The 25,802-nt window shown below is 44.5% G+C and overlaps 1 protein-coding gene across 2 annotated transcripts; it reads right to left on the bottom strand.

Moving 5' to 3' along the window:
* On the bottom strand, positions 1–24,139 carry ZNF251 (zinc finger protein 251). 2 transcript variants are annotated; one of them, XM_063079967.1, is made up of 5 exons: positions 23,957–24,139; positions 23,272–23,330; positions 22,781–22,913; positions 22,257–22,370; positions 1–2,897 (listed from the first exon to the last, which is right to left on the bottom strand). In XM_063079967.1, exons 2-5 carry the CDS (start codon positions 23,302–23,304, stop codon positions 1,177–1,179), a joined length of 2,001 nt encoding a protein of 666 aa, XP_062936037.1. In that variant the 5' UTR covers positions 23,305–23,330; positions 23,957–24,139; the 3' UTR covers positions 1–1,176. The 2 variants fall into 2 exon arrangements, with proteins under 2 accessions (XP_062936037.1, XP_062936036.1); XM_063079966.1 differs by having other exon boundaries at positions 23,272–23,463.
* Positions 24,140–25,802: the final 1,663 nt, after the last annotated feature.

Genomic DNA, 25,802 nt, shown 5'->3' on the forward strand with positions numbered 1-25,802 from the left:
TAGTGAAATGTTCATAGCAGCTTTATTCACAGTCGCCATAAACTGGAAACACCCAAATGCCCCTCCGTGAGCGAATGGATAAGCTGCGACATGCACACGACGGGACACTGCTCAGCGATGAGACTGCTGACACACGACAGCACGGATGAACTTCCAACGCACTGTGCTCAGAGAAGGGGACAGACTCTGGTGACTCCCTCGTGCCTTGCCTTCTCCCAGCACGTTAAATAATAATACTTGTTATGCCTTTTCTTCCTACTGAAAAAAAAAAGCAGCAGCAGCAGCCAGGCTGGAAAGGCTGCACGCAGTGTGGCTCTAACAGTGGGAAGCTGCGGGGACAGAAGACAGACCGTGGCTCCCAGGGCTGGGGCTGAGGAGGGGCTGACCACAAGGGCACAAAGGGCTTTCGGGTGGCCATGGAAAGTCCCACACCTTGTTTACAGTGGTGGCCACACAACTGTATGTTTCTGTTAAAACCCAGAGAACTACACAATGAAAAAAGTGAATTCTCATATATAAATTATACCTCAATAAACTTGACTTAAAAAAATCTTATCAGTAATTACAATTTTCAAACATGGAGCTACTTGGCAGTCCCCTGCTTTACTGGACCCCGAGGTCCCCTTCTCGGCTGAACTGTAGCGCTCCTTAGAATTAAAAGCAAACAACCAACTTTCATTTTACAAATGCAAAAACTGGGCTCCAAGTGAGGAAGGGGCTCCCGCCTGCAGCTGTTCTGTGGGACGGTGGGGGAGATGGGCCAAGGCTCTCTGCACCACACCCGGAGGCAGGAGTGTAGGACTAGAACTAGATATTCTCAGCTACAAGCCTGAGCTTAGATAGCAAAGATGAGATAAGACTAGAAATGCTCACATAGGGGAGACCCAGAACTAGATGGGCTCACTTCTCGGCTCTCAGGTCATTCACCGTGAGCACCTGAGTATGGTGCCACCCAGTTCCCCGCCTGAGCACAAGAGCAACCTCGACCGAGACAACCCTATTTTTCACAGTGAATTCTCTCATGTTTGCTTTCAAATTTAATGACTTTAATAGTTGCCTGAACTGTTTATTTTGCTTTGCCAGTAATACTTAGACCTTCTGATTTAACTTTCATTATGCCATCTTATCCAACATCCAAAAAAAAGAACCGCTAAATTGTTTCCCACAATTATCACATTAAAAATGTCTTTCTTGGAAAATCTTTTTGATATGGATAAAGTATCTTTCAGATCCATCACGTAAAGGGGGCTTCTCCCCAACAGGAGCTCGCTGCTGCGGCGTGAGCCGTGTGCTCCAGCTGAAGTCGCTGTCACACACGCAGCCACGATACGGGTTCTTACTAGTATGAATTACTTGACGTTGAATGAGTGTTGAACCCCCGCTGAAGGCTTTTCCACATCCTTGACGTTTATAGGGTTTCTCCCCAGCATGGACTTTCTGCTCTTCAGTGGGTTGTGAGGTGGGACTGAAAGTTTTCCCACATTCATTACATCCAAAGGATTTCTCACCAGTGTGAATTGTCCAATGCACAACAAGGTTTGCACCACGGCTGAAGGCTCCAGTGGGAATCTGTCTGTGCGGTGTAAGGCTGGAGCCATGAACAAAGGCTGGACGTTTCCTGCATTCGCGACGCTCTCCCGTGTGAATTCTCTGGTGCTGAGTGAGAGTCGACCTCCTGCTGAAGGCCTTCCCACAGTCGCCACACTCGTAGGGCTTCTCTCCAGTGTGCACGCGCTGGTGGAGGGTGAGCTGCGAGCTCTGGCTGAAGGCTTTCCCACATTCCCTGCACTGATAGGGCTTCTCCCCGGTGTGAACTCTTCGGTGCTGAACGAGAGTGGAGCTCCGACTGAAGGCTCTGCCGCACTCCTTACACATGTAGGGCTTCTCTCCAGTGTGGATCCTCACGTGTTCAGTGAGGTGAGAGTTAAACCCAAAAGCTCTGCCACATTCACCGCACACATAGGGCTTCTCTCCAGTGTGGACTCTGTGGTGGAGAAACAGGCTCGAGCTCTGGCTGAAGGCCTTCCCGCACTGCTTGCACTGGTGGGGCTTCTCTCCAGTGTGGATCCGCTGGTGCTGGATGAGGCTCGAGCTCCGGCTGAAGGCCTTCCCGCACTGACCGCACCCGTGCGGCCTCTCTCCAGTGTGGATCCGCTGGTGCTGAGTTAACTGCGGGCTCTGGCTGAAGGCTCTCCCGCATTCGTTACATTTGTAAGGTTTCTCCCCTGTGTGAATTACACGATGTTGAATAAGAGTAGAGCTTCGACTGAAGGCCTTCCCACATACGCTGCACCCAAAGGGCTTTTCGCCAGTGTGGATTCTCCGATGGAGAAGGAGGTGGGTATTGAGCCCAAAAGTTTTCCCACATTCATCACATTTAAATGGCTTATTTCCAGTGTGAACTCGATGGTGCAACATGAGGCTTGAGCTGTGACGAAAGGCTCGCCCACACTGATGACATGCATAAGGCTTTTCCCCAGTGTGACTTCTCTGATGTCGACTTAGGTCTGAATTATATTTGAAGCTTTTGCTGCATATGTCACATTTAAAGACTCTCTCTCCTGTCTTATTTCTCTGAAGTCTAACAACATTTTGGTTCAGACTCAAATTTTTATCAAATGCACCACACTCTTGGGTTCTTTCTCCTGGAGATCTTTCTCTACACATGACAGCTTCTCTGAAAACTCTCTTGTGAAGACTGGGTTTCTTCAAACTCTGCCCAACAGATTTTCCTGGGTGCCCTTCTAGTTTGTCCTCCTGGCCCCAAGCTTCCTGAAACGCAGGTGCCTGTGGAGTACCCCTTAAGAAGCTTCTTGACATAAATTCTGAGGTTTTCACTTCTTCAGAACATTTCTGGTTTATAATGGATACTTCCTTCTCAGTCTCACTCTCAGACTCTGTTACATAAAAACATAAATGAATTACTAGAGAAAACCATCCATCAGGGATATCATTCATAAAGTGTTAAAAGCTCCTAAAAATCATGCAAAAGTATAAATTATGCAAAAGGTAGATGCTCCAATAGAAAAATATGTGACAGGCAGAATCCAGAAGTAAAGATGGCCAATCAAGACAATAAAAATATTCAACTTCAGTAGTTTTCAAAAATATTGGGCTGGCCGGTTAGCTCACTTGGTTAGAGTGTGGTGCTGATAACATCAAGGTCAAGGGTTAGGATCCCCATACCAGCCAGCTGCCAAAACCCAGAAACGACAGTTATATAAAAAAAAGGAAATTAAAACAAATTATGATTTTTCACCTATCAGACTGGCAAATTAATCCACTCAACAAGTATTTAGAAGGCCAGGCATAGCCTAGGTGAGGAATACAACAGGATGACAAATACAGGCTCTGATCTCACGAAGCTTATGCCCTATTCAGAGAGACAGGTAACTAATTAAGCAAGTAAATCTTATAAAAGAATGATAAACCATGAGACATGGGAACTATCTGTAACTATGTGGAAATACGTCACAGACTTCAACCTAGTCTATGTGGTCAGAGACGATTCCAGTAGGACATGACATTCAAGCTGAAACCTGAAGAGGAAGTAAGTCAGCCATGGCCGACAGAAGGCCTGGAGGTGACATGTGACAAAATCACCAAGTTCAGGAGCAAGAGTGTCTCGGTGGCTAGAGAAAGAAGAGGGGAGAGAGCAGGGCCGTGCAGCAGGGGACAGACGTGGAAGGCACTCCCAAAAGGTCTACAAGTTTGGACTTTGTACTAAATAGTTAAAAAATAATAGTACCCGGCATTCGTGAGAATTAAAGAAATAATCACTGTCATATACTGTTGGTGGGACCATAAATAAATAAGTTTTCCTAAAGGGAAAGTTGGCAATATGTACCCAAACTGCCTTTGTCCCCCAAATTACTCTTCTAGGAATTTATCCTAAGTGGATGGTCATACGCACAAGGAAATGACCAGGATGAATCACTGAAGAGCTCCTCATAATTGTGGGGAAGCAAGAAAGAACCCAAATGTCCAAAAAAGAGGGGACTGTTTCAACCAATTACAGACCACTCATACAATGGAACACCATTCTGCCGTTATAATTACATAACAGGAGAATATAAAATTAAATGAAAAGTCTATGGTATATTATAAAGTGAAAATCAGGTTCTAAAATTATATGTACAGCATAAACCAATTTTTATTGAAAATACGTATGTAAGATAGGTGTTACTTCTTCCTTAAGTGTTTAGTACAAGCTGGTGAAGCCATCTGGGCTTGGCATTTTCTCAGTGGAAAGGTTTTTAATTACTGAGTCGGTTTCCTTGACACTTAAAACTTTAATGCTTAAAGGATTGCGTATTAACATTTTCTTGTGTTAATTTCAATAAAGTGTATTTTTCTAGGACATTTATGTGCCTTATCTCAATGTTCACAATTTTGCATAAATATGTTCAAAATATCTTTTTATCACGGTCTGTAATATCTGTGTTGATGGCTCTTTTTTCATTTTGGTTACTTGTTCCTTCTCTCTTTTATTCTTGATCAGATACATCCAGAAAACAGAAAGAGATGATACATGCCCCAACTCCTTTTGTGAAGTTAATTCAACTTCGATACCAAAACTTGATAACAACACTATGAGAAAGGAACATTTCAGGCCAATCTCACTCACAATTTTGAATGTAAAAATCCTAAATAAAACCTTAACAAACCAAATCCAGTAATATATATTATGAAGATAACACATCAAGAGCAAGTTGGGTTTATACCAGGAATACAAGGTTGGTATAGCATTAGAAAAAATCAGCCAATACAAGTCACCACACTTACAGAAAAGGGGGAAAGTTGTATGACCATCTCTACAGACGCAGAAAAAACTTCTGATAAAATTGAACACCCATTCCTGCTTAAAAAAAAAAAAAAAACTCTAAAAGAACCAAGACCAGAAAGAAACTTCCTTAACATAATATGGGTTTGGTATCCACAAAACACTGCCAACGTGGCACATGGTGGAGGATGTGGACGGCTCCAGTGGAGGCTGGACATGCCCGTCATCACGGGTTCTGTTTCACACTGGACTTGGGGTCTCAGCCAGAGCAGTAAGACAACAAAAAGGAATACAAGATTTAAAGATGAGAAAGGAAGAAACAAAATCATGATTCACAGAAAATAAAAAATGATCTATATGTAATTAGAATTCGTAAGAGTTTATCAAGTTTCCTGAATATAGAATCAAAGTATTAACTGCATGTATATGTACAAAAAGTAGTTAGAAATAAACAGCTAGCAAATTTCAATTAAAAGAGGTATCATTTGGGCTGGTCAGTTAGCTCAGCTGGGTAGTGTGCAATGTTATAACACAAAGGCCCGCATTGGCCAGCCACTGAAAAAGAAACAAAAGCAAAAACAAACAGCCAAAAGAGATACATTTAAGCCCAAACAGAAAACTACCCAAATGCCCATCAACAGAACGGATGAATAGACCGTGAGTGAACGACAGCTACAGGCAGCAGCACGGATGGATCTCACAAACGTAAATTTGAGCAAAAGAGCCAGACATGAAAGAGTATGTGCTGTACAATTCCATTTACATAAAGTTCAAAATCAAGCAGAACTCAGCAGCTATCCTTGGGGCAGCAGTGACCAGCAGGGACAGCAGCTCAAAACGCTCCGAGCAGTTTTTTCTTTCTCTCATCGTGGCTTTTCCTGCCTTCATGCACGCCATAGGTCTCTCCTCCTCTTCCCCTGAGCTCCAGCAGCCCCAGCTTGGCTGTCGTTGCTTTTTTATAGTTGTAAATTGGTTGATTTGTGGGAGAGAGTGACACTGGGGACTGTCTATTCTGCCATCTTGACTGGATCCCCTCATAATTTAAAGATTCATTTATTTATTCTTATTTCTGACAGCTGGCTTGGGCGGGGGTCAAACCCTGCAGCTTGGCGCCATCAATGCCACGCTTTCCCTGCCAGCCATCATATCATTTTTAAAAAGTTGGTGTTTCTCTAATGATTCTTAATGCTAATTTTGCATTATATTTTATTAGTAATGTGGTTACTTTTTCTGTCTTAAATTACTTGAGGACCTTAAGTCTATTTCATATAAAAAACTGAAAAATTAGAGTTCAGTCCTAAAGTTCCCTGTTATAAAAGTAAAAAGAGAAATTGGGAAAAACTACAATTTTTGCATATTATTTTCCCTTATATAGTCTCCTTTTAGCAATTATATAAAATTCCCGTAACAACCAGGTTCCTCTCTGATGTCTCCTGTTAGTGTAAACGCGCGCTTAAAACTAGATCCCTATCAGGCTGCCGACAACATCCTGCACCCTGTCTTTGGGACGACTGTGCTCAGATGAACGCGCTTGGGTGCCCCGTCTACGCACACAGCCGGCAAGCCCGCAGGTGCCAGGCGAGCCCGCAGGTGCCAGGCGAGCCCGCAGGTGCCAGGCGAGCCCGCAGGTGCCGGCGAGGCCGGAGGTGCCGGCGAGGCCGGAGGTGCCAGGCGAGCCCGCAGGTGCCAGGCGAGCCCGGAGGTGCCAGGCGAGCCCGGAGGTGCCGGCGAACCCGGAGGTGCCAGGCGAGCCCGGAGGTGCCAGGCGAGCCCGGAGGTGCCGGCGAACCCGGAGGTGCCAGGCGAGCCCGGAGGTGCCGGCGAGCCCGGAGGTGCCAGGCGAGCCCGGAGGTGCCAGGCGAGCCCGGAGGTGCCGGCGAACCCGGAGGTGCCAGGCGAGCCCGCAGGTGCCAGGCGAGCCCGGAGGTGCCGGCGAGCCCGGAGGTGCCAGGCGAGCCCGCAGGTGCCGGCGAACCCGGAGGTGCCAGGCGAACCCGGAGGTGCCAGGCGAGCCCGGAGGTGCCAGGCGAGCCCGGAGGTGCCAGGCGAGCCCGGAGGTGCCGGCGAGCCCGCAGGTGCCAGGCGAGCCCGCAGGTGCCGCCGCTCGTGGTGCAGCTCCGCGCAGACCCGGAGGCCTCTCCGTCCACTCTTCCGCCTGAATCGGCCGAAAATGCCCACAGAGCTCAGAAAACAGACGCGAGGGCGGACGGCTTCTCTTGCGACGGAACAGCGCGACGCGGCGGGGACATCGCGGTGTGGACATGGTGGCGGGGACATGGCAGTGGGGACATCATGGCGGCGCGGACATCGTGGTGCGGGGCTCCTGCCCAGACCCCAGGCGAGCCCCGCGACCGCACAGCCCACCCCCAGCCCACACTCGGAACCGGGTTTGGGATAACGACGTCTCAAGCGGGGTGTCCGTGCTCATCGCCGCTGCTTCGAAGGCCACAAAACAGCAAAAACAAAATCGTCTTTCCTCACCCAACTGACCAGACCTCACTGGAGATGCAGCCAAGTGACTCGGGCGCCAGTGCCCTGGGAGGTGACCTCCACCAGAGGAACCATCAGCGAGCAGCCACCGCACCCGCGGAGCGCCGCAGCAGCAGGTGCAGCCGGGACTGACCTCACCAGGGCTCCAGGATGTGCCCCCGTCCCTCTGCTGCTGTGCACGGCGTCAGCAAGACTGGACTCCAGGTCACGGGTCTTCTCTCAGAGCACTGGGTTAGAGCCATGAAGTCAGTGCACTTCAGTGCCACAACCCACGTGGTAACTGGACCACAGAGCTGAAGGCCACATGTGGCTTCTTTTTCCAAGTGTGGCCCTAAGCACACAGCGGCCTCGGCCCACTACAAGCTCAGAACAGCCCATCCACGGTCTAGTCAAACTCCCCACAGAGCAGTGGTTACTCGGAGCCATGGCTCTGGAAACAATACAGCTCTTAATTCTTCTCCACTCAGTAAAGGTGAGTGAGCCCTCAATAAACGCACCGAGGGAAGTTCTGGGTGACAATAATGTTCTATGTTTTGACTGAGCTTTGGTTTACACGAGTGTGTCTATTTGTTAAAACTCAGCAGATTTAGTTAAGGTATGTGCATTTCATTTACGTAAATTCCACCTCAAAAGAAAAACTGCAAAGAAGTGCTGATCTCCAATTAATGACACACAAGTATTTAAAGGAAGTGTCCTGACATCTGCAATTTATTTTGAAAAGCACCAACAAAGTAAGTGGATTACGGGTCTGACGGAGGCTGAAGGGAGGGAATACATGATAATTGGAACAGTGCAATGTTAACGGCAAAATCCGGGTGGTGGATATACAGGTGTTCACTACACAATTCTTCCAAATTTGATGTATGCTTGAAATTTTCCATAGCAAGACCATGGGGGAAAAGCACTGGATATAAATTCGAGATAATACAGAACCCGTGCATGAGTGACAGGTCATGGTACAAAGAAAAAGTTGGCCACTGCGTCAGACTGAATGTTAGGGCCTATCAGACCTCAAAAGCAAATCACATCAGGTAACTTAATACTAGCAGTAGTAATAATTTCCTTGTATGTGAGAAGAATGTTGATAGAATGTTACTTAAGACCACGTCGAGAAAATCACAAAGACATTCATTATGTTAAAATACTGGGTAACAGACAACATGTCAATAAAAATAGATGAAAGTCATTTAGAGAAAACGTGTTAGAACATTTGCAAATTCAAGCAGCTAAAAGGGTACAGTGAGACCTAAACTTCTGCGCTGCCTCGACAATCCATCTGGTCTTCTGCATGAGTTCCTGATGCCAGCGTAAGACCTCTTGGCCAAGTGCCTAACCTGAGCTCCCCAACCACTCGGCTTAGTTCCCCAGTGGGTCCCAACACCACTACTCAAGCCCACTCCCACCCCACCCCGCTGCTTTACTAAATGCAGAACCTGGACTAAGCCATTACAGCAGGAACCCCCTTTTCTTTAAAGGGGGTTTTGCTTTAAAAAGTCCAATCCCCTCTCCTCCCTGTCTGTGCCCTGCCCATTCCCTGAACCCCAAGAAAGGCAGGTGCCCCAGGTCCTCACTGTCTATCCCTCCTTTTCCTCACACTGACTGTGGCCTTTGGACACACCATGTACTCCTAGGACCTGTGCGTAATAAAATCTTTATTTTCTATCTATGTCTCTTTTGATCTCTGAGGGGATATTCTCCATAAGAGGGTGGGGAGAAAAAAAAGGAAAACCCCTAGGAAAAAGGGTGATTGTGGGGAAAGGCATATAGATCCCTCTCCCCAGCAAAACTTAGAAGGAAATGTAAAAATCATAAATTTGCATTTAATATCTGGTCCCAGTAAGAACAAAATTTAGTTCTGAATCTTCTCATGTCTTCAGGAAACCATAAAAATAACAAAAACAGAAGAATAAAAACAAAATGAAGTTTTTAAGAAAACTACATTTTCAGTGAAAACAGGAGGCAGTGAGACCTGGGAACTCTGAATTCTGTGGAAGTGCTGCCAAAGGCGAAGACTCTCCCAGAAGCTGTGATGGTGCCCCAAGAAAACCAGAGCCACGTACAGGACCTAATGGATCTTGACAGTATCTCGAAAATATTCCCATCCTTAAGGAGCTGGTCCCAACCTGGGAAAGAACAGCCATGAGCAGGACCAACACGGACGATGGCAGACCCTGGTGAGAGGCCAACACACATCTCAGGAGGTGCCTGGGGCTCAGAGATGGTGGATAATGCCGGCAAAGCACAACTTGTACAAATACATGTGTGTGACCAACTGCACAGAGGTGCACACATGCTCGTGCACACACACACTCACATATACAGCATGCTCACATGCACACACACACACACACAAACACAATATGTATTCACATGCACTCACATATTCACAGACTCACAGACTCATACACACATATACACAAATGTACATTCACGTATATACACATATACTCACATATATATACACATACAACACACTTATACACACATACTCACATACACATACACACAATTCACTTATATACACTCACATACACACATACATGCACACAATACACACACGTGCAACACACATATACACATACACACATACAGACATACACATACGTTCACATATAAACACACACACTCACATAAACACACAATACACACACATACATTTACATATATACACATACACACATCCTTGCATACACAGATACACATATATACAGATATAGAACCCAGATTTCCCACTCCAAAATTAGCAAACATACAAAGAACCAAGAAAATGTGATACATCTTCGTGAGAAAAGAAAATCAATTGTCTGACCCTGAAATGAATCAGATGCTGTAACTAACAGATGAGGATTTTAAAGCAGTTATAATTATCCTCAGTGAAATAAAACAAAACATGAAAATCTCAGGGAAGTGGGAAGTCTCAGTAGAGAAAGAGAAACAACAAAAAAGAACAAAGCAGATGTTCTAGAACTGAAAAACACAATTTATGAAATAAAAAATTCACTGATGACTGAACAGCTGAACGAACATGACAAAGCAGAGTGAGTGAACTTGGATCTAGATGGGTGGAAGTGACCTAAAGTGAAGAGCACAGATAAGAAGGTGCTAAAGTAATGAGCAGGTGCTGGCTGGTTAGCTCCAAGGCTGAGGCTTTGGACTTCCATGCTGGCCAGCCGCCAAAAAGAAAAAAAAAAAAAAGAATAATAAAATAATAAGCAGGGTCTTAGAAAACTGTTAAGACTATTCAAATGGTCACTTGCAATGAGCATATCAATTATAAGTGGAATTCCACTTAAAATTCAATCTCAGAAGTAGACTGGAGAGAGAATGCTGCAGAAAGAAAATTGAAGAAATAATGGCCTCAAATTTCCCAAATTTGATGAAAGACAAAAATCAGCAGGATGCTGAGCAAACACCAAGAAGAGGCGCAGCAAACACCAAGAAGAGGCACAACATAGTCAAACTGCTAAAAATCAAACTAAAGAGCACATCTTGAAGCAGGAGAAAGACAACCATACAGAGAAACAAAGGCCCAGTTACAGGCTGACTCCTCACCAAAAACCACAAAGGCCAGAAAAGAGTGAAACATCTTTACAGTGCTGAATGAGGAGGAAAAAGCAAAATAAAGGTATTTTGATATAAAATAAAACTAAGAGAATTTGTGCAGCAGACCTGCACCAAAAGAACTGCTAAAGTTCTGTAGTCCAAAGCGGAACGATACCAGGTGCAAACTCAGACCGTCAGAAAGGAATGAAGAGCTCCTACAGACATGTTCAAAGAGATTAAAATATTGGGGAAATGCAAAGACTTTTTTAAAAGTTAACAAACTTTATTTTTTAGAGAAGTTTTAGGTTCACAGAAATACTGAGCAGAAAATACAGAGCTCCCATGTACCCTCCCCTCCATTGTTTACTTCCTGCAGCAGAATGTAGTGCATGTGCCACGATGACACGTCATTATTACCTAAAATAAAAATCTGTGCTCTGCCTGTTCATCCCCTGTGGAATTTACTAAAAAGCATATGTACTTCACAGGGCCTGGTTTTCCAAAGCCTTGCAGTTTCAAATATTGACCTTGCAGAGGCCTGGAAATTTCCCTCAGGCTGTAAGTCTCTGTTGCAAGATAAGGATTGTGGCACAGCAGGTTGCTGGCTCAAAGACAGACTAGTTACTGATTGTTGTGTAAAGATACTGAGAGATTGCTGTAGGAAGGAATGTTTGCTAAGATCAAACTGTTGTTGGGCCAACCCCGTGGCTCACTCCGGAGAGTGCGGCGCTGGTAGCCCCGAGGCTGTGGGTTTGGATCCTATATAAGGATGGCTGGTGTGCTCACGGGCTGAGCATGGTGCTGACCACACCTTGCCGAGGGTTGCAATCCTCTTACCAGTCAGAAAAAAACAAACAAACAAAAAAAACCTTGTTGTTGATAGGACCACTTAATTGCCTACTGGAATGTCATCTGGCTTGTTTCACTGAAAGTTACCAGCCTATACTGTTAAACTATAACCCATCTATGTCTCTTCCTGTAACTTCTTGGCCTGGAAAATAAATGCAGGAAGAGAACCCCAATTCGGTGTTAATCTCCCATGGAAGGGATCCCTCTTGCTTGAGGGTTCCAGCAGGAGATTAACCACTTTGGGGCCTCTCACTGCTCGGAAGAGATGGGCTTTGAATAATCCTTTGCATCTCTGTCACCCAGGGGAAGTGAGGTGACAAGTCCGTGGGGGGCGAAGCAACACAAAGCAACAATCCCCTCCCCCACCTCCTGGCAACCCCCGATATTTCACTGTCTCCATAGTTTTGCCTTTTTCAGAGCATCATAAAGTTGGAATCATCCAGCATGTAGCCTTTTCAGATTGACTTCTTTCACTTAGTGATATGCATTTAAGGTTCCTCCATGACTTTTCATGGCTTGATAGCTCATTTTTTAGCCTTTGAAAAATACAGGTTGAATATCCCTTATCTGAAATGCCTGTGACCAGAAGTATTTTGAATTTCAGATTTTTTTCTGGATTTTGTAACATTTGCAGAATATGTACCAGTTGAGCATTCCTAACCCCAAAATCCAAAATCCAAAACGCTCCAATGACCATTTCCTTCAGATTCTGGATTTTCGGATTAGGGATGCTCAACCGCTCTCCCACTGTCTGGCTGAACCAGTTTTACCTGTCCATTCATCTACTAAGAGCATCTTGGTTGCTTTCAAGTTTTGGCAATTATGAAAAAAGCGGCTATAAACATCTGTGTGGACTTAGAATTTCAAGTCATTTGGGTAAATAGCAAGGACCATGATACCTGGATCACATGTTTAGTTTTGTAAGACACTGCCCAACTGGGACTGTACCATTTTGCATTTCCACCAGCAGTGAATGAGACTTCCTATTGCTCCACAACTTTGTCAGTACTGGGTGTTGTCAGTCTTGTGGATTTTGACCACTCTAAAAGGTGTGTAGTGATATCTCATGGTTGTTTTAATTTGCAATTCCTTAATGACATACGACATCAAACATCTTTTCACATGCTTACTTGCTATCTGTATATTTTCTTTGGTGTCTGTTCAGGTCTTTTGCCCTTTTTAAAATTGGGTTCATTTTCTTACTGCTGAGTTTTAAGAGTTTTTCTGTACATTTGGATGACAGACATTTATCAGATGTATGTTTCACAAATATTTTCTTCCAGTCTATGAACTGTCTTATACCCTTGACATTGTCTTTGGCAGAGAAAAATTTAATTTTAAAGAAGTACAGCTTGTTGGTCATTTCTTTCATGGATTGTGCCTTTGGTGTCTTCTAAAAACTTATCATCAAACCCAAGGTCAAACCCTAGATTTTGTCCTACGTTATTATTCAAGGGTTTTATAGATTGTTTTATATTTAAGTCTATGATCCATTTTGCTAAGGACTGAATTGTGTTCCCCCAATTCATATTTAAATCCCTAAGCCTCCATGTCATGGTATTTAGAGATGAAGCGTTTGGGGGGCAAGTAGGGTCAGATGCGGTCATGAGGGGTCCTCATGAAGGGATTAGCGCCCTTATAAGAGACATTGGATGGCTCATTCACTCTTTCCCTCTCGGCCATGTGAGGACACAGTGAGAAGGCAGCCATGTGTAAGACAGGAAGAGACGCCTCACCAGAAACCGACGATGCTGGCACCTTTATCTCAGACTTCCAGCCTCCAGACTGTGAGAAAATAAATTTCTGCTGTTTAAGCGCCCAGTTTACCTCATTATGGCATCAGACTAAGTCTGAGCAGAATAAGACACATTTCAGGTTAATTTTTCTAAAGGGTATCCAGATTCATTTTTTTTTGCATGTGGGTGTCTAGTTATTCCAGCACCATCTGTTGAAAAACCTCACATTTCTCCATTGAAGTACCTTTGCTCCCTTGTCAAAGATCGGTTGACTGTATTTATGAGTCTATTTCTGGGCTCTCTATTCTGCTCCACTGGTCTATTTGCCTGTTTTTCACCAATACCACGCTGCCTTGATTACTGCAGCGTTAGAGTCAGTCTCGAAATCAGGAAGTGGCTGTCCTCCAGCTGTTCTTCAATACGGAGTTGCTATTCTGGATTTTCACCTCCCCATATGAACATCAAAATCAGTTTGCTGACATCCACAAAATAATCTGCTGAGAGGGTTTTTTAAGGGTTGTTTGTGGTTTTTTTTTTTTTTTTTTTTTTTGACAGCTGGCCAGTGAGGGAATCAGAACCCTTGACCTTGGTGTCACAAGGTGGCACTCTATCCAACTGAGCTAACCAGCCAGGCCCTGCTGAGACTTTGATTGGGATCATGTTGAATCTATAAATCAAGTTAGAAAGAACTGACATCTTGACAATATTGAGTCATCCTATCGATGAACATGGAATATCTCTTCATTTATTTAGTTCTTTGATATCTTTCTGCCAGAGTTTGTTATTTTTCCTCATATAGATTTTGTAGATATTTTGTTAGATTTATACCTATATATTTCATTTAAGGGATGCTAATGTAAATGGCAATGTGTTTTTAATTTCAAATTGCATCTGTTCACTGCTGGTATAAAGAAAAGTCATCGAGTTTTGTACCTTAATCTATACCCAGCAACGCTGCTATCATCACTTATTAGTTCCAGGAGTCCTTTTGCTAATTCATTCATATTTTCCACATAGACAATCATGTCATCTGTAAACAAAGACAGTTTTATTTCTTTCTTCCCAATATGTATACTTTTCATTTCCTATTCTTGCCGTATTGCATTAGCTAGGATTTCCAGTACAGTGTTGAAAAGCAGTGGTGAGAGGGAACGTCCTTGCCTCATTCCTGATCTTAGAGGGAAAGCTTCAAGTTTCTTGCCACTAAGTATGATGCTAGCTGTAGTATTTTTGTACATGTTCTTTATCAAGTTGAGGAAGTTGCCCTTTATTCCTAGTTTATTCAGTTTCTATCACAAATGGTGCTAGATTTTGTCCAATGGTTTTTCTGCATCTATTGACATGACCATGTGATTTTTCTTCTTTTGCCTGTTGATGTGATGGATTACATTAATTGATTTTCTAATGGTGAACCAGCCTGGGACAAATCCCACTTGGTCATGGTGTATAATTCTTTTTATACATTGTTGGGTTCAACTTGCTAATATTTTGTTTAGAATTTTTGCATCTATATTCATGAGATATTTGTCTGTAGTTTTCTTTTCTTGTAATGTCTTTGGTTTGGGTGTTAGGGTAATGCTGGCTTCATAGAATGAATAAAAAGTATTCCCTGAATTCGTGTAATTTTTTCCTTAACTGTTTGAATTCACAAGTGAACCCATCTGAGCTATGTTGATTCTGTTTTAGAAGGCTATTAATCATTAACTCAATTTATCTAATATGAGGGTACTTCAAAAATTTCATGGAAAAATGAAATCAAAAGATAATATGAATCTTTCCATGAACTTTTTGAAGACCTCTTGTGGATATAGGTCTATTCAGATAGGTTTATTTCTTCTTGTGTGGGTTTTGGGAGATTGTGTCTTTCAAGGATTTGACCCATTTCATCTAAGGTGTCAAATTTGTGGGCACAGAGATATTCATTATATTCCTTATTATCTTTAAATGTCCGTGGGATACCTCTATAGTGATGTCACCTCTTTCATTTCTGATACTAGTAATTTGTATCCTCTCTTTTTCTTAGTCTGTCTAGAGAATTATCAATTTTATTGATTTTTTTAAAGAGCCAATTTTTTTTTTCTTTTAAAGATGACCGGTAAGGGGGTCTCAACCCTTGGTTTGGTGTTGTCAGCACCACGCTCAGCCAGTGAGCCAACTGGCCATCCCAATATAGGATCCGAACCCGTGGCCTTGGTGTTATCAGCACTGCACTCTCCTGAGTGAGCCACTGGCTGTCCTTTAAAGAGCCAATTTTTGATTTTGCTAATTTTCTCTGTGGATTTCTTGTTTTCAATTTCACTAACTTCCACACTAATTTTTATTATTTCTTTTTCTCTGCTTACTTCAGATTTAATTTGCTCTTCTTTCCGTAGTTTCCTAAAGTGGAAGTAGATTAATCTGAGACCTGTCTTCTTTTCTAGTACGTGCATTCAGTGTTTTAAGTTTCTAAGCACTGCTTTCACTGTATCCCACAAATTTAAATAAGTTGTATTTTCACTTTCATTTAATTAAAAGCATTTTAAAATTTCTCTTGATATTTCCAGCTATCTTTCTTTAAAAAATTTTTTTTAATGTTACCAAATTTGTGGGCAGAGTTGCTCATAATATTCCTTTACTGTCCTTTAAATGTCTGTGGGACATCTCTATAGTGATGTCACCTCTTTCATTTTTTAATTAGAATTTTTAAAACTTGATGGATAAAACTGTATTTTAAAAATTTATTTATTTATTTTTAAAGATGACCGGTAAGGGGATCTTAACCCTTGACTTGGTGTTGTCAGCACCACGCTCTCCCAAGTGAGCAAACCAGCCATCCCTGTATAGGGATCTGAACCTGTGGCCTTGGTGTTATCAGCACCGCACTCTCCCAAGTGAGCCACGGGCCGGCCCTAGTATTTTTTAAATTTAGTTTTTGTTTGTTCCAGCTATCTTTCTGTTAATGATTTCCAGTTTAACTCACTGTGGTCTGCAAGTAAACACTCTATGTTTATGGCCCAGAACATGATCTTTCTTGGTCAATGTTCCATGTGGGCTTGATAAGAATGTGTATTCTGCTGTCGTTGGATGAAGTGGTCTACAGATGTCAATTACGTCCAGTTGGCTAATGGTACTGTTCAGTTCAGCTCTGTCCTTACTGATTTTCTGCCTGCTGGATCTGTCCATTTTTGAAAGAAAGGGGTTGGAGTCTCCAACGTGAATAGTGGAATCATTTACCCCTTGCAGTCCTACCAGATTTTGTCTCATGCATTTTAACACCATTATTAGGCACATATACATTTAGGATTGTCAGGTCTTCTGGGAATACTGACCTTTTTACCATTATATAATGCTCTTTATCCCTGATAATTTTCCTTGCTCTGAAGTCTGTTGTATCTGAAAGTAATATATATATTCCCACTTTCTTTTGATAACTGTTAGCATTTCTCCATCCTTTTTTTTAGCAGCTGGCCAGTATGGGGATCCAAACCCTTGACCTTAGTGTTGTAACACTGTGCTCTAACCAGCTGAGCTAACTGGCCAGCCCCTATCCCTTTGCTTTTAATCTATAAGTGTTATTATATTTAAAGTGGGTTTCTTGTAGAAAACATATAGCTGCATCTTGCTTTTTGATCTATTCTGACAATCAATCTGTCTTTTAATTGGTATTTTAGATCATCGACATTTAAAGGGATTAGTGATCTTACTGAATTAATATCTAACATATTTGCTAGCTTTCATTTATTGCCCTTGTTTTTCTTCTGTTTTTGTCTGTCACACTTTTTCTGCCTTTTGTGGTTTTAATTGATCATTTTATATGACTCCACTTTGTCTTTCTTAGCATATCAATTATACTTTTAAAAATACTTGTTTTAGTGGTCTGCAATCTACATTTACAACTAATCCACATCCACTTTCACATTTTTTTTTTAAAGATGACCGGTAAGGGGATCTTAACCCTTGACTTGGTGTTGTCAGCACCGTGCTCACCCAGTGAGCTAACCGGCCATCCCTATATAGGATCCGAACCCATGGCCTTGGTGTTATCAGCACCACACTCTCCCGAGTGAGCCACGGGCCGGCCCCACATCCACTTTCAAATAACACTATCTATGAAGCCTTGTCCAATCTGCTAATGAGCCCATGGAAGGCATTCTTCATTTCTGTTAGTACTTTTTGATGTCTATCATTTCTTTTTGATTCTTTCTTAAAATTTAATCTCTCTGCTTGGATTATCCATCTGTTCTCCCTTGCTGTCTACTGTTCCCACCAAAGCCCTTAGCATATTAATCATAGTTTAAAAAAATTCCTGGTATGATAATCCCAACCTCCCCACCATATCTGACCGGTTTTGATGCTTGTTCAGTCTCTTCAAACTGCACTTTTTGTCTCCTAGTATGCCTTGTAATTTTTGGTTGAAAAGTGGACATGATGTACTATGTAAAAGGAACTGCAGTAAGAAGGCCTTTAGTGATGTTGTGTTCAGGTGTGGGAGGAGGGGAAGTGTTCTATGTGATGATGAATAGGTCTTAGTCCCTTGGTGAGCCTGTGCCTCTGAGCTGTGAACTTCAGAGCTCCCCACCCCATTAGGTGGGTTAAGATGGCTAGAGGGGAGCTGGGTTGTGTATTTCCCTTCCCCCAGCAGGTTAGGCTATGGTTTCTAGTTTCACCTGACAGCTGACATTCTTAACAAGAACTGAATGCTCTGGTGTATTTCATAACGGTTCCTCTCCCCCTCCTCCTGCCAGAAGCATGTGGGAATTTTTCTCTGAGACTCACTGTGAGGACCTGGTAGGGCTCCTGGACGTAAAACTCACAAGAGTGGCCCAATGACTAAGTCCCCCTGGAGCTGTTATTCCTCAGAGTTGTCCACATTGACCCTCAATTATGCTTCAGGTTTTCCTGCCTAGCCTGGCTCCCAGAGAGGTGCCTGCTCCTAAGTTGTGATTCTTTTACCCACCCATCTACCTCTCCAATTGTGGGGGCAGTGGTTTGCCCTGTGTCCTTACTTCTCCGATGGGTCTAAGAACATGTGTTGATTTTCCAGTATGCTCAGCTTTTTACTTGTCTTCAGGACATAGTGGCAACTTCTAAGCTCCTCACATGCTGGAACAGCCAAAAGACTGTTTTTTCTTTAGCCTCTTTCAGTTTTTAATAAACCAAATAATTGTTTAAAACTAAAATTATAACACTGTCTTTTAGAGTTTAAAGATATACATAGATGTACAAGAATATTTCATAAAGTTCATGGAAAAATTGAATTGAAACATAATACAAATCCTTCCATGAACTTCTAGAAGACCCCTTGTATCATAAAAGATGGGAGAGATGTTTGCAAGATTTCCGGATTTTATGTGAGAAGATACATAAATGAATTGTAAGTAAACTGTGAAAACTTAAGAATGTATATACTCAAGGAAAATCACTGTAAAAAATAATATGAAAAGGTTACTTAAAAAAGCAATTAGTTCAGGTCCCTGTACCTGCCAGCTACCAAAAAACCAACAAAACAAACAAACAAAATCCTCTGGAAAATTAACATGCAGTTCTGACAAATTCTAATAACACAAATAAAGGCAAGAAAGGGGAACAGAGGAATAAAAAACAGATAAGTATAAAACATCATCCACAAGTGCCTTTCTGAGCCATATCAATAATTACATTGTGTTAACAGACTAAACACTACAATTAAAAGGCAAGGATCATTAGGATGAATGAAAAAAGAAAACCCAATTGCATGCTATCTACAAGAGATTCACTTTAAGTATAAAGACACAGGTTGAAACTAAATAGAAGAAAAAAGTTATACCAGGTTAACAGTAAGTATAAGAAAGTTGGAGTTATTTTAGCATCAGATAGAATATATTTCAAAGCCAAACGTACTACCAGAGATAAAGACGGATCCTCCTTGTAGTGGATTGAATTATGTCCTCCCAAAACTCACTGAAGCTTGAATTGTGTCCCCCAAGTTTTGTGTATTAGAAACCTAGCCCCACTGTGACTGTTAAGAGGGTGGGAAATCCTATTATGGTAATTGAAAGGTGGAGCCTTGACGAGGTGATTGGATTGTAGGACCGTGCAGTAGTGAATGGATTAATAATGGTGGTCAGGGGCGTGGTTCTGAGGGCTTTAAAAGAAGAGGAGAGTCTGTCTTTCTCCCTGTCTGCTCTCTCTGCTTCCACCATCTTGCAATGTGAGACCCCTGGGTCACTGTTGCCACCACCAGATGGATTTTGGACTTCCCAGCCTCAGAAACTGTAAGCAATAAATTTTGTTTTCTTCATAAATTACCCAGTTCCATGAATTTTGTTATAAGCAACAGAAATGGATCAATACACTCCTACTCTGATGATGATAATCTTAAATGCAAATGAGCCCAATATCACAGCTTCAAAATACATGAAGCAAACACTGAAAAAATTAAAGGGAGCAAAAGACAATTCCACAATCAAATTTGGATATTTTATCATCCCTCTCTCAGCAACTTAAAGGATAACTAGACAAAAAGTCAGCAAAGACATAGAAAATCCGAACAACAACACCATGAAACTATCTAAACTTGATACTTACACAACAGCATAATGGCAGAATACCCATTCTTTTTAAGTGCACATGGCATGTTTATTAAGAGACCATATTTGGGGTTGTAAAACAAAAGCCAATCAATATGAAAAGAGTGAAGTCACACAGAGTATATTCTGACTTCAATGGAATTAAATGACAAATTGATATCAAGAGGTAACTAGGAAAACAGTAACTACTTGGAAATTAATACATGTCCAAATAATCAATGGCTCAAAGAAAAAAATCACACAAAAAATTAGATATTTTCAATGAAATGATAATGCAAATACAACATATTAATAATGTGTGAGATGTGTCTAAAACTGTGACTTGAGCGCTGAGCCCGTGGCGCACTCGGGAGAGTGCGGCGCTGGGAGCATGTCAACACTCCCGCCGCGGGTTCGGATCCTATATAGGAATGGCCGGTGCACTCACTGGCCGAGTGCCGGTCACGAGAAAAGACAAAAAAAAATAAAAATAAAAATAAAAATAAAAAAATAAAACTGTGACTTGAGAAAATCTTAGAACTTTAAAAATCTATAAGAAGAAACATCTCAAATCAATGATCTGAGATTCTACTGTTGGTAACTAAATGTATCATATAATCTATTTTGAATGTACAGAAATCTGGGGTATTATTCACAAGAGTCATTCTGAATAAACTACTAGAAGACAAGCTCTGGCCAAACAAGAGATAATGGGGAATTTTTGGTAAAAGGATCAGTGATAAACAAGTAATATCCAACAGACCCTTGAACAACATGGGTTTGAACTGTGTGGGTCCACTTACATGCAGATATTTTTCAATCAATATACTGGAAATTTGGGGGTTGGGTATGTCACATACCTAACCAAACAGATAAGTACCCCACTTAACAATAGGCTGCCAGTAGGCTATTAGTAGTTAAGTTTTGGGGGAGTTTAAGTTATAAGAGGAGACCACCTGCCCCTCTAGGCTGCCAGGTGAGCCTGGGGTGGGAACCCTGCTTCCCTGTGGCCCCCCACCACTCTTCCGAAGCCAGAGTCCCTCCCAAGCTGCTTCACACTCAGCCCTGAGGCTTGGGAGCTGACCTCTGTGGGTCCTGCACCCTGAGAACATACTGGGTGACCCTGACAATCACCCCATGACAGCTCACCGACCTCCGCCCCCACAGACGCCCCTTAGGGGAAACTCTGAAGAGATCAAAGGCCACAGATCTTATTCACAAACATCTCCCAAAGCCTCACACAGTACACCAGCAGAATTGTTAGGCTGAAGGACAGAGAGTGTCATCCCCTAAGCCTACGACCCACAATCATCCTTCTTCTCAGCCAGGGCATCCCCCCTCCCCCCTGCTGTGCCCCATTCCTTCTACTCTGCTTTGGCTGTAGGTGCCCTGCCTCCACTAATCCCACAAAGCTCAATAAATACCAAAAGATCTGAAAAAAAAAGAGGTTATATGCAAATTTTTGACTGAGCAGGTGGTATTGATGCCCCTAACCCTCACATTGTTCAAAGGTCAACTGTACTTAACTGTAGATAAAAGACAATAACAAAAGTGTGGATGTGAGTGATAAAGTGTTAAATGTTCTGACAGTGTGGAAACAACATTAACAAAAAATGGGACGAAATGAGGAGAAAAAGTAGGAAGTAGAACAAGCCTGTTGACTGTCTCATAGCTGGGAGTCAAAAGTATTACTCAGGGCTGACCACTCAAGTAGTAGAAGTATATTGAACAGTACAAAGGTGAACATTAGAAAAAAAATACTATTGACTAAAATCGGGGGGTGGAAGAGAGAAGGGGTGAATAAGAAAAAGGACATGGCAGGAAACCAACAGCTACTGTCAAAAGGAAGGGCAAGAAGTGTATTATATAAAGGAGGAATGAAGGCATTGAAAAGGTAGTCACTAAAACAAGAATTCTACATAATCAGAAGAACTGTGCATTTTTTAAAGTAAAGCAAACATAGGGCCAGCCCGTGCACTCAACAGAGTGCAGTGCTGATAACACCAAGGCCGCGGGTTCGGATCCTATACAGGGATGGCCGGTTCGCTCACTTGGGAGAGCGTGGTGCTGACAACACCAAGCCAAGGGTTAAGATCCCCTTACTGATCATCTTTAAAAAAAAAAAAAAAAAAGTAAAGCAAACAGACCAGAGATACAAAGCCTTTTACAGCATGAGCAAATGCTTGCAGGGGAACAGGGTGCTGTGTCTCAGACTGCCCCTGGGGAGGCTGTGGATACGAGCACCATCACTCGGCCAGCCCTTCACTCGAGGCCTCTGAAGGCAAGATTGGGAGGACATTCCTGGGTTAGCCTCCCACCCACTCTCACCTGTACGGCAGCTTCTCAAGACCTCTGGATCCTCAGTTCCCAGAAGATCCAGAACCCACAGCTCCTGTCCTTGCTCCAGCTGGGAGATCAGCTCCGGCTTAGGGATAGGGAATCCTGTTGAGGTGAGGACACTGAATGAGCTGCTGTGGCCACAGAGCTAGGGCAGGAAACTGCCTGCTGGGTTTTCCAGGCCAGGAGAGAAGTGCCCTGTGTGCAGGTGTGTGTGTGTACACATGTACTGGTTGGGAAGGCCAGGGGGTGACAGTGTGAATGCTGAAGAATTCACTCATTAGCTCTCCTGCTCCTGGAGGGACACCATTGAGGCCACTGGCAACCAAGAGTGAAGTCCCTAGAAATGGGGATCAAGGCAGACTCTCCCACGGGAATGTTCTTTCTGCAGAGATCAGGCTGGTACCTGGGGACAAGGGGCAGGACCCTCTTTGGAGCCAAAGAGCCAAAGTAGTCCCTAAGCGCCTTAGCAACCCCCCACTGTGAACCAGGAGGTCAAGCACAGAGAACCTTACCCAGCGAGGCCACGTTCCCGTAGTTCTCCAGCATCACATCCCTGTACAGCGCCCGCTGCTGGGGACCAAGCTGCTGTCCCTCCGCCTGAGAGAAATACACGGCCACATCTTGGAAGGTCAGCGGCATCTCCTCCTGCAACAACACACGCTGCTGCCCTGACCCACGTCCACTGGGCGGAGGCCTGAGCTACAGGAGCCCAGGCCTGGTCGAGCCCTGTGGTCCAGAGACCTACTGCAGTCAGTATGAACCCAACATTAGCTGGCCTCTGATGGGGCAGCTAATGTGCCAGCTAATGTTTTTATGGCTTCAGCCATAAAAACCCAGCTGAGCTCATACCTCCTCTCCCTGGGGAACGGCATGGGTCCGCATCCCAGAACCCTTTCTTGAGGGGCTAGGACTCCTTGGCTTTATCAGCTGCTGGGCTCTCAGCTCCAGAGGGGAGCAGCTTCTGACTGGGGGAGGGGAAGCGCAGGGAGGAAGGTGCGCTCACCTGCGGTCCTGGAAACCGGAGTTTGGCTGCCATCCTGGGTGCACCGGACACTGTGGGATCTGGGAGAAGATAGGAGGCTGCCCTGGCCTGAGGCCTCCCCCGACTTACCCACGAGGTGGGGGGAACCTAGACTCAGCCCATTCAGCAAGGGGTGTGGAAGGGAGGCAGAAAAAGATTCTTGGTCCGAGATTCCTGGGGCCACGAGAAAAGTTGCTTATATAAGTTGTGAGCGGCAGGCAGGTCATCGTGCAGCCCAAGTCAGCGTGTGCCCTACTGCCCAGAGTTACTTCCCAAATGCTAGACCCACCGGAGCCAAGCCCAGGTGGGGCCCGGCGGAGGGGCTAAAGCTGGCAGCTGCAGCAGTCCAGACCTGCCGGGGGCCCTGGAATTGGGGCACGGGGCTCTTCGCGGTTCCTGGGCCAACCTGGGGCCAAGAGCGACGTGCGAGTGGAAGGGTGTGCGGCCCCAGCCGCGCCCCACCCGACAGGGCTGAGGCGTCCTCCCCAGCCTCTCAGCTAGGCCTCCCCTCCTCCCAGCGGCCTCCGCCCGGCCCCGCAAGACGTCCTGGCTCCCGGGCCCCAGCACCGGGCCCCTCCGGGAGAAGCCTCCGCTCAGCCACGCCCCGGAAGGGCGGTCCCTGTACCCCGCGTTCTCCCTCCCCGCGGCCCTAGCATCGTCCCGAGACCTGGCAGTGGCCGCGGCGTCTGCCACTCGCCCCGCTCGCCTGGCCCCGCCGCCCCCGGCCTACCGGCGCAGCGGACGGGGCCGCCGGCCGCCTGACCCGCGGGGAATGTGCCCGTGCAGGTCGGGCCGAGCAGCGCACGCGAGGGAGCCCCAGCCCGCTCCCAGGAGGCCGGGAGGGTCTCCCCCTCGGAGACCTACGAGGGACGGAAACGGACATGAAGCCCCGCCCTACGCTGCGCGGCTCCGCCCACGCACTTCCTGGGCTACTCTAGGATCCCGGGAGGACCGCATTATCTATGGTCGGCGGACCAGGGCTCCCGGGAGCGGATGGGCTGCACCCGCCAGCCGCGAAAAAAAATAGTTATAAAGACAGGATTAACCGTCCCGGGTTTCTTGTTTTGTTTTGTTTGTTTTTTAATAATTGGGGAAATTTGGAAAATAGAATGTGAAAAGTAGGATACAAAATCATATATTTTTTTTAATTGACCTCTAACTGTGCCTTTTAATTTTACAATCCAGGATCTGGTAAGTAAGCCGATGCTCGCCCTTTACAGTGTCACAAGAGTCACCTTCCCACCCTGCGGGAGCTGGCCCTGCCCCGCACGCCCGCTGCGCCTCCTCCTCTGCTGCCAACGCCCCAGTGTGGCTCCGGCCGCTTCCAGCCACGGATCTCGGGGAACCGCGCCCGCCCCGTCCCTTCCCCTCTCCTCCCCGCCCCGCCCCTCACGTCCAGCCCCGCCCCGCCCCTTCCCCGCCCCGCCCCTCCCCCGCCCCCGCCCCTTCTCCTCGCCACGCCCAGCCCCTCACGTCCAGCCCCGCCCCGCCCCTCCTGTGGCACATCCTCCTGCAGCTCGCCCACCACTTCTGCCCAGCTCCCCTCTGCAGGTGGGAGTCGTTTCTGCCGCTTGAACACTACCAGGTGACGGTCCTTGACCAGCACCCGCACAGCAGGCGGTCCTGTTTGCAGCTTTTGTTCCTTTTTTTCTCTTCCAGATTCCTTAGTGGGATTGAGAATGAACAATTCTTTAGAGGAGAGATTTCTGACATAGGCACACGATGGGCATTAGAAACACTCCTTCAGGATGTCCTGCCAAGATCTGAGGAAAGGGACGCTGTGTCAGACAACCATCAGGAAGACGCTTTGAGGAAATCCCTAACGTGGGAGAAAGGTTTTAGTGAAATGATCATATCCTGTGAGGAAGTGCTAATGTGGAAGAGTGACCAGGAATTTAATGAATGTGGAGAAAACTTCACTCACAGTTCAAATCTCCTTACATGTCACAAACGTTCTACAGAACACAAAGCCCGCAGATGTGATAAACATGGCAAAAGCTTCAAATACAATTCAGATATGACTACAGCATCAAATTCATACTGGAAAAGAGCCCCACAGATGACATAAATGTGGGAAAAATTTTACTGAAAGCTCAAATCTTCGAGGACATCAAAAAATTCATACTGGAAAACAAACAACCCCCCCCTCCAATAATAAAAATAAAAACCAAATAAATAAATAAATAATTAATTTAAAAATTGCACTGGAGAAAAACGATAAACAAATAATTTATAAATATTATGAAAGTTCAAAAAGCCTTCAGGTGTAGCTCACACTTCATTCAACATCAGGTAATTCATAGTGACAGAAATCTTATGGGTGTAATGAATGTGGGAAAACCTTCATTCTTAACTCACAGCCTAATTGACAACAGAGAACTCACACTAGAGAGAAGCCATGTAAGTGAAGAATGTGGGAAACCCTTTAGTCAAAAGGCATGTATGGTTCAGCATTATAGAATTCATAGAGGAGGAAAACCTTACGGCTGTAATAAATATGTAAAAAGCTTCAG

This window comes from Cynocephalus volans, chromosome 15 (genome assembly GCF_027409185.1).
Source record: "Cynocephalus volans isolate mCynVol1 chromosome 15, mCynVol1.pri, whole genome shotgun sequence".
NCBI lineage: Eukaryota > Metazoa > Chordata > Mammalia > Dermoptera > Cynocephalidae > Cynocephalus > Cynocephalus volans.

Bases quoted from the DNA above. Each gene is read 5' to 3' on its own strand.
- ZNF251 (XM_063079967.1), bottom strand. From the start codon at position 23,304: ATGGCAGCCAAACTCCGGTTTCCAGGACCGCAG. The intron at 22,914-23,271 runs GTGAGCGCACCT...GTGTTGTTGCAG, and splicing joins TCCGGTTTCCAGGACCGCAG to GAGGAGATGCCGCTGACCTT. The intron at 22,371-22,780 runs GTAAGGTTCTCT...TCACCTCAACAG, and splicing joins CGGGAACGTGGCCTCGCTGG to GATTCCCTATCCCTAAGCCG.